The sequence below is a fragment of the Pelobates fuscus genome, chromosome 10 (genome assembly GCF_036172605.1).
Source record: "Pelobates fuscus isolate aPelFus1 chromosome 10, aPelFus1.pri, whole genome shotgun sequence".
NCBI lineage: Eukaryota > Metazoa > Chordata > Amphibia > Anura > Pelobatidae > Pelobates > Pelobates fuscus.
This window is the reverse complement of record NC_086326.1, coordinates 18,331,563-18,340,734: the sequence shown is the minus strand read 5'-3', so window position 1 is coordinate 18,340,734 and position 9,172 is coordinate 18,331,563. Positions and strand designations below refer to the sequence as shown.

At 43.8% G+C, this 9,172-nt stretch overlaps 1 protein-coding gene across 8 annotated transcripts in view; it reads left to right on the top strand.

The window, feature by feature from the left end:
• Positions 1-673: 673 nt before the first annotated feature.
• Positions 674-9,172, top strand: part of CNNM1 (cyclin and CBS domain divalent metal cation transport mediator 1) — a 34,900-nt gene continuing 26,401 nt past the window's right edge. For 7 of the 8 annotated variants that reach the window (XM_063435248.1, XM_063435247.1, XM_063435246.1 and 4 more), the window contains exons 1-5: positions 674-2,115; positions 4,307-4,450; positions 6,223-6,363; positions 7,334-7,503; positions 7,972-8,071. In XM_063435248.1, coding sequence (XP_063291318.1) covers positions 741-2,115; positions 4,307-4,450; positions 6,223-6,363; positions 7,334-7,503; positions 7,972-8,071 — 1,930 coding nt within the window. In that variant the 5' untranslated portion in view covers positions 674-740. The remainder of the gene's footprint in view (positions 2,116-4,306; positions 4,451-6,222; positions 6,364-7,333; positions 7,504-7,971; positions 8,072-9,172) is intronic. The other variant, XM_063435244.1, reaches the window with a different exon arrangement.

Below are 9,172 nucleotides of genomic sequence, written 5' to 3'. Positions count from 1 at the left end.
AAATTTGAAGTGCAAAACTAGAAGCAACTCAATCATTTATTAAAGAAACTTCTTGGGACCACCATCTGGTACATGCCTTGCATATATATAGAATAATACATACACTGATCCCTGGTTCACAGGGTTTGTCAGCCTCTGACCTATTGACTTCTTTAGTGAGTTTATTTTGGCTCTCTATTTTTAGTGGCAATGTAAATAGCAGTGATGGTCCCACACCAAGCCACCCCTGGGGGAGAGGGGAGGGGGTTACAGGGGCTGCCAGATTCCTATTTCAGCTCACTATTAACCCTTTGAGTGCCATAGGATTGGATTTTTTTCATGTAAGCACCATTAACCCCCATGTTATGACAGCTGTGGTAGCATGAGGCCGTTTAATGTCAGCTGATATTCAATTCTCAGTCAGTACATAGCTGCCATCATGGCCCTCCTGCAGTGACTGAGCAGGAAGATGGGGGAATGTGGTCCAGAGCAGCAGCAGCAGCAGCAATCCTGTATCCATGGCAACCACATCCTCCCTCCTCCTTCTCCCTGCTCCATCACTGCAGTCTGCCTCCAGAGCCACGTGACTGCTCCCTCCTAGCCGCCGCCTTCCACCAATCAGGTGCCGCCAGTCGCAGTCCGTCCAGCGGCTCTCTGACCAATCAGCGGGCACGGGGAGCGTCCACGTGACTGGCAGCCGCCCTCCCCGCGCAGCGCTGGCCCCGCCCCCTGCTGTCAGTCAGTCAGTCTCCCCCCCGAGCATGGCGGAGGCCGCGGGAGCTGTCTTCCTGCTCTTCATCTCGCTGTCCCCCCGGCCCGTCTCCCTCTGGCTGCTCGGCCTGCGCCCCGAGGACACGGTGGGCGGCCGGGTGTCCCTGGAAGGGGGGACGCTGAGGGCGGCGGAGGGCACCCGCTTCACCCTGCGGGTCTACTTCCAGCCGGCTGCCGCTCCTCCCCCGCTCCAGACCCCGAGCCCCGCGGGGGTCAATGGCAGCGCCGGCTCCTCCCCCCCGCGGCTGGTGTTCATCGAGGAGCCGCGGGCCAGTGGCTCCTGCCAGGATGAGGGCTCCTGGGCGTCGGATGTGGAGGTTGTGGGGCCCCTGCAGGCCGGGCAGGGGGGCTCCGCGGTGGTGGAGGTGGCTGTGCGGGAGCTGCGCAAGGGGGAGCGGGGCAAGCTCTTCTCGCTTTGCGCCTTCGACGGGCGGAGCTGGGAGCACCACGGCGGAGCGCACTTCGGGCTGGAGGTACGGGAGGCGGAGCCTGGCATGCCAGGCTGGCTGCGTATCATGGCGGCGCTCATGCTGCTGGCCCTCTCTGCGCTGTTCAGCGGGCTGCGGCTCAGCCTGCTCTCCCTGGACCCGGTGGAGCTCCGGGTTCTGCAAAACAGCGGCTCGGCGGTGGAGAAAGAGCAGGCCAGGCGCGTGCAAGAGGTGCGCAGCCGTGGATCCTACCTGCTCTGCACCCTGCTCCTTGGCAACGTGCTCTCCAACGCCGCTCTGGCCGGATGGCTGTGCTCCTCGCTGCCGGGACCCCTATGGCTGCCCATTGTGCTGTGCACCGTGTGTGTCTTTCTGGTTGGAGAGGTGGCCCCATACTCGGTGTGCTCCCGCCATGGACTGGCCATTGCCTCCCGTACTGTGTGGCTCACCCGCCTGCTGATGGCCGCTACCTTCCCAGTGTCCTTCCCGCTAAGCCGCCTACTAGACTGGGCCCTACGCCAGGAAATTGGCACCTTCTACACCCGGGAGAAGCTGCTGGAGATGCTGCGGGCTGCCGATCCTTACAATGATCTGGTCAAGGAGGAGCTGAACATCATCCAAGGGGCTCTGGAGCTTCGAACCAAGGCGGTGGAGGATGTGCTGACCCCTCTAGGGGACTGCTTCATGCTGCGCTCAGACGCAGTGCTTGACTTTGCCACAGTGTCCGAGATCCTGCGCAGCGGCTACACCCGCATTCCCGTGTATGAAGGAGAGGATCGGGCCAACATAGTGGACATCCTCTTCGTCAAGGATTTGGCCTTCGTGGACCCCGATGACTGTACCCCACTGCAGACCGTGACCCGCTTCTACCACCGGCCCCTGCATTGTGTCTTTAATGATACCCGTCTGGACGCTGTACTGGAGGAGTTTAAGAAGGGTGAGCGAGCTGGAACATATACTCTGACATCCGTCATGATATCCCTTGCCTTAACATAGATCCCTAGAGTAATCATACCACCTGCCATCCTATAGATTCCATTGCAATCCATTTCCAAAGCCATCCTTGATCATACCCACTGCCATCTAAATAGACATCCTGCTCATTCATACCCAAAGCCACCCTTGATCATACCCACTGCCATCTAAATAGACATCCTGCTCATTCATACCCAGAGCCATCCTTGAGCATACCCACTACCATCTAAATAGACATCCTGCTCATTCATACCCAAAGCCACCCTTGATCATACCCACTGCCATCTAAATAGATATCCTGCTCATTCATACCCAAAGCCATCCTTGATCATACCCACTGCCATCTAAATAGACATCCTGCTCATTTATACCCAAAGCCACCCTTGATCATACCCACTGCCATCTAAATAGACATCCTGCTCATTCATACCCAGAGCCATCCTTGAGCATATGCTTTGCTATCCCATAGAACCCTTGCTAATCGACTGCTCTATGGATGCTACGATATTTTATCATGTGGTGCAGGGCCTCTTGTCGTACTATATGCTGGGAAGATGTGTTCTGTTTACTGTTTTCATTTACTTCAGCAGTGATTATGCAGCTGCTGCAAGCGTTGCCTGGGCTGTGGATGCTGCTGTATGTTAACATGTGAAGTGCTGGTTCCTCATCACTTAAACTAGTGAATACATGAAAGATTAATGACTGTGGTTATCGTCACGGCACAGATTTCAGCTTTGATTATTCTGTATCTGTTAAAGCTTTAAATGGGATCAGGATGCTTTAACACCTCTAGCCCACTATCCCACATTCAATAGTGAGAATTGCCTTTTCACTAGTTCAGGGCACTGGTTCAGAAATGATTGATTATCCTATATCTGCTCCATGGTTTGCCTTGGTTAGGAATGTAGTTGTACGTTATCAGCAGGTGCAGTGCTGGACCATAGCATCCCTTATGGAAGTAATATAATTGCATGGATTTCAGTCGTGATGATTATGAAAAAAAAAAAAAGACTGCATATTACATGACATTTTCCCCTTAACAGCTCATGATTAGTTAAAGTCCAATATATATTAAGGCAATGTTGTTGTTTTTTAGTATACAGGAAATGTTGATTTTTTTTTTTCTACACATTGGGGCTTAATCACATAACCATGCATTGCGTAGACATGAGAACTGGTTTGCTAAATATAGGCTAAAATATCTCAAACAGGTAATATATCCATTTTAGCCCTAAATGAAATAGGATATTCCATAATCCCTTAGCGCAATAGATAACCAGGGGATGCCAGTTTCCTTGTCCTAGTTATTATGAATGCCAAGCTCCCCAACATTTCCTGCTCTCAAAGGACAACTGTCACCCAAAAATCACTTTAGGCTAAAGTTATGCATTATAGATTTATTGAAAGGAATGGTTGTCAATGTGAAATTTCTAACAGAAAGCCTCCCTACCTGTGGACTGCCATGTCTGTCCATCTTTGATGGATGCTCCCTTGTACCGACCATTTATTTTCTACTACGGTATGTCCTTCCTGACAGCCAGTGACCTTCCTCCATGCTGCATAAAGCGAGCTGTGAAATGTAGATGTCAACCCCAGAATAGCAGTGCTGGCACACACCATAGGTGAAAGACACAAAGTGTGCCAATCACAACATGGCCACCACCAACATTCCTGGTTAAACTGCAATGCCTCGCGGAGAGTGCAGGTTGCTGAGCAATATGACCACCCGGCACGCTCTGTGAATCTTACATCTCTAGTAGGAAGGAATGTTATATTGACATCTGTTAGAAAATGTAACGGTTCCTTTCAATAAACACAAAGTATAACTTTTGCCCAAAGTGATTATTAGGTGCCAATTGTTGTTTTATTTCCAGTTAATAACTCCGCAACTCCTAACTTGGCCAAAAGTCCCCGAGCCCTGGGCTACCTAAATCACCCAAGCTGCATGGTTGAGTTAAATAGGATGGCAGAAAAAACATGCAGGATACAAACGGTGATCTCTGCATGGAAAAAAAGGGGAACTAAATAGAATCTAGGAAATGCTTAATTCTATTAACTGAACGTTGGTTGTGACCACTGCTGTACATATGTCTATTGTTTAAATTATCTCCTATAATAAAAATTTCTATATATTTGTTTCTATTAATATACAGGTAAATCCCACCTGGCTATAGTTCAACGAGTAAATAATGAAGGAGAAGGCGACCCTTTTTATGAGGTGATGGGGATTGTAACTCTGGAAGACATCATAGAAGAAATAATAAAGTCCGAAATCTTAGATGAAACAGATCTATACAGTAAGTGTTCACGAATATTAAATCCTTTATATTTAAAATGGCTCGGTCACCTCAAACCTACTTTCTCCTATTTTTTCCTCTTTCAGAATATGTTCTTCTCTTCTTAATTTCGAATCTATTTCTGTTCGAACCATAAGACAAAGTATTTTTCACTTGGCAATCTTGACAAAGATTGGAGCTTAATGGGTACTATAGTGTCAGGAACACAAATGCGTATTCCTGACACTATTGTTCTAAAGCCACCGTACAGGTGGTCGCCCCCCCCTTACCTCGGTTTAGAAAGGTGATTTACTGTCCCGGCCCTGATCCAACTGCTTGGCTGACATCATCAGATTTGATGATTTCAGCCAACCCAATGTTTTCCCATAGGGAAGCATTGGAAGACTATTGCGTATGTGTGGTAAAATGCCACGCTGAACCAATCGGCATTGCCTCATAGAGATGCATTGATTCAATCCATCTCCATCGGGGATGTTCAGCTCCCCATGCAGAGCGTTGAGACACTTAACGGCACATGCAGCACTGGCCCAGGAAGCACCTCTAGTGGCCGTCTGAGGAGTAGCCACAAAAGGTTTTCCTAGGCTGTAATGTTAACACTGCCTTTTCAGTGAAAAATGCCGTGTTTACATTAAAAGCCTGCAGGGACAGGCTATACTCGCCAGAAAAACTACAATAAGCTGCACTTCTTCTGGTGACTATACTGTCCCTTTAAGGCAAACTTTACATTTTGTTAGCTTGACAAAAGAAGTGGAGCTTCCTTTAAACTCCACCACTTTGTCACAATTCTCAAGCAGTGATAAAAATACATAAGACAAAAATAGTCCCTACTTTGTCTTATACAGTAGTATAAAGAGAAATAGATCAGAAATTAAGAAAAGAAGAACATATTTTGAAATAGGAAGAGAAGAGGAAATAATAGGAGAAAGGTAATTTTGGGTTGATGGAGCCACTTCAATCTGTAATATTGATATAACATGAAATAAAGCATCCAGATGATTTGCAATGTTTGACTTATTTATTAAATTAGGAAGAACCGACAAGGAAATAGCAAATTATAGGCCAAAGTAGCCAAATTGGAGAAATGCTCATTTTTTTCTGTTTTGGTCTAAAATGTGCAGTACTTTTGGTCAGTTCTCCATGATTTCCAGTTTAATCAATAATCTTTTTTTTCTTAAGATAGTTATTCACAAAATGTCTATGCATACAGTTAACAGTGGGTAGTGACATACAAAAATAGCTACTTTGTATAATTAAGAATTCTATATTTTATATAATATTTGCCTGAGCAACAAAACATAAGGAAAATATCTACCAAGTGAATACCTGCTATAAACTGTGCAGTAATGAAATATAAAGCGTAGGTATGACATGGTCTGCAGATAAGAAATATATAGGGATACTGGATCTAAATGAGTTAAGATCCAAGTCTGATCTATTGGAAATTGGAAAACATTTGAATAAAGCCAGGAAATGTGAAAATAATGTGTCAAAACCACTGCAGTACTCTTGGTGCAAACCATTTTTATTACTTTTAGTAGCCAATTGAACTGATGCATGTTCGAAAAAATTGGCAATTGGAAATTTTCCATTACTGCCCATTTGTTTGTGTCTGGTGAATGGGCTTTTCAAGTTTGGCGCATGGGGAGGCTTGAGACTTTCCATGGGAAACAGCTGTTATGTTAACTTTGCTTCGAAAACGGATTTTCAGTGTTTGTGATTTGCATATAAGTATAGAAAATTGTTACAAAAAAAAATAACATTATTTATCACAGCAGATAACCGAAATAAGGAGAGAATTCCTCAACGAGAAAGGAAACAGCACGACTTTTCACTCTTCAAACTTTCAGACAGCCAGATGAAGGTAAAGATTTCTCCGCAACTGATGCTGGCTACACATCGGTTTATGGCGACAGGTTTGTACAGCCAATAAATCCTCAGACCATTAAGCTGCCTACAGCTGGCCTGCCATTTTGAAGATTTTAGTTTAGATATTTTTTTTTGGAGGAATATTTCACGCACGACTAAAATTACATGTAATCTAATTTGTTTTACACCGTTTTTACTATTATTAGATTTTTTATTTTTTTTTATCTTTGTTTACTAACAGAACAATAAAACGTGTAATAAGATTAAAAAATGACGTTACTCGTAACACTGAAGAGAACTGAAGCCCAATAGAATTAGAGGGAAAAAGAAAATCATGTTTTATAATAGTGGAGAACTGTCCCACATTAGACATTACAAAGAAATAAAAGAAAATATATATGAAACAGAGGGAATTTAAATCCCTTATACAATACTTATCAATATGTTAAGAGTTTATAATGAGCCATTAACGAGGACACAATCACAACCCCACTGTTATAATTCTTTCCAATAATTTTACCATTATCGGATCAGTGAAGAAGGGCCGTGTACACAGTCAGCCTTAAGTAGTAACATTCCTTTTGAAGAGGAGTTGGCAACACTAATGGAATCGTCAAAAACTAAATTCAACAAATTCTTCTAAGTGGTCAAATAACAGAGCTATGATGTTGTTATCAGCAAAATCCTAGTCCGGTAGGATCAGGCATATGAGAGAGATACTGTCATACATAGTCTTCCTAGGGTTTGAACAAAGCTGGGTATTTTGAGATTAGACTCTAGCAGAGAGCATTTCCCATCAAAGGCCTCTCTCACACCCCAGTGGGTTTGACCAGAAACTTAGCAAATTGTGTAAGACTTTAAAACATGGGCCCCATAATGCCAGCAAGTTCTGAATGTCCACTTATACACAGATAGCTCTATGTTCAATCAAGCCTCAGAGTAAATTGTTGTAATGGTGTATCCAGGATAACATAGAGGAATTGTACTTTTTTTAAAAGTAATCAACTCATTTTTCAGAAGTCGAGCCGTTTAAGGCACCTTACCTTTCAGAGAAAATTATACTACGTCTTCTGAAGCACCCAAATGTAATCCAGGAGATTAAGTTTGATGAGAAGAACAAAAGATCTTCAGAGCATTACCTTTACCAACGCAACCGACCAGTTGATTATTTTATTCTAATTCTGCAGGTAATAATGATTTTGTTTAAATACGTGTTGGGGATTAGCCATTAGTATGTAAATTGTTTTATATTTTTTTATTTTAAGAAACATTATAAAGAACAGATACACAACAGAGATTACGTAAACAGAAGATATCCGAGTGTGATGAGTCCATCTCATGAAACCAAACATTTCAGAAACGAACGAAGAATAAACATAAAGACTCTGTCATCAATACATTTATTTTGTAGCTATCCAACAGGGATGTAAATCCTGGGTAAAAACAGAGGGGAAAGAACAATTGACAATATTAAGGAAAATAATGAGAAGATTAGGACAAGATTAGGATGGAAAAGGAAGAGTAGGTTGAAATTAGAATAATAGTGGGCTGGAATGGGTCACAATGTTAGAGCTGGAGAGGTGGGACTGGTCATTATTATATTGTTAAATATAGAATTATGTCTCTGTTCTACTTCTCTTCTTTATCTCCCACAGGGTAAAGTAGAAGTAGAAGTTGGTAAGGAAGGGTTAAGATTTGAGAATGGAGCCTTCACATATTATGGAGTTCCAGCTATAATGACAACTGTTTCTTCAGGTACAGCATGGAACAATTTAATGCATTCCTTTTTGTCATCTATTTAATTTTGTCTTTAATATTAAAATAACGTAACAATGTTATGCCTCCTCTTTATCTATATACAGATATATCTGAAATGTCCCTCTCAAAAAAGGATCAGTCTCTTTCACTATAATACTGTAAGCTTGTTTTAGCAGGGTCCTTATCAACCTATTGTTCCTGTAACATCTTGTAATTGTCTCATTTATTGTTAAATCTCTCAGTTTATAATAATGTAAAGGGCGGCTGAATAAGTTGGTGCTTTATAAATACCAATAATAATAACTTAAATCGAGACAAAATGTATATGTCAAACTAGCCTAAACTGTTTGGCTACTTACGAGGAGACTCTTTGCTTCAAACACTGAAATGGTTATGATGCCTAGACTGACCCTCTGGACAATATTAAAGGGACACTATAGTCACCTGAACAACTACAGCTTAATGTATTTGTTCAGGTGAGATCTATAGCTCCCTGCAGGCAATCTAATGTAAACACTGTATTTTCAGAGAAAATACAGTGTCTACATTGATTGAGAGGAATACCTCCAGTGGCCGTCACTCAGACGGCCACCAGAGGGACTTCCTATCATGCAGGGCCCTAAAAAGGCCCTGTACACGTCAGACGTATTAAGATACGTCTGACGTGTGCAGGAGAGAGAAGGCACTGTGTGCGCGCCTTCTCTCTCCAGCCTGTCAGAGAGGAGAGGGGGTGGGCAAAAACCGCGAGCTGAGCTGTCAGTCAGCTCAGCTCGCGGCCGCGCACACCGCGCGTATGCGCGGTAGTGCGCTCAGGACTTCAAAGGGCGGCATGAATGCCGCCCTCTGAAGTCTGTGCGCATGTGTGGCAAAGTCACGAATGCGCACAAGGGAGCAATGGCGCTTCTCTCAGAGAAGCGTCCTATTGGGCCCCGCAATTTCGTCATTTTTATTAAAAAGGGGGCGCGGCATGGCTGGGAGCTCGGCGCTGGAACGGAGGTAAGTTTTTAATATAAAAAAGCATCGAAAATGATTTTTTTATATTTGAAAGTACATATAAAAGCAAGAAGGAAGGCTGGGGGACCTGTCTTTCTTGCTTTT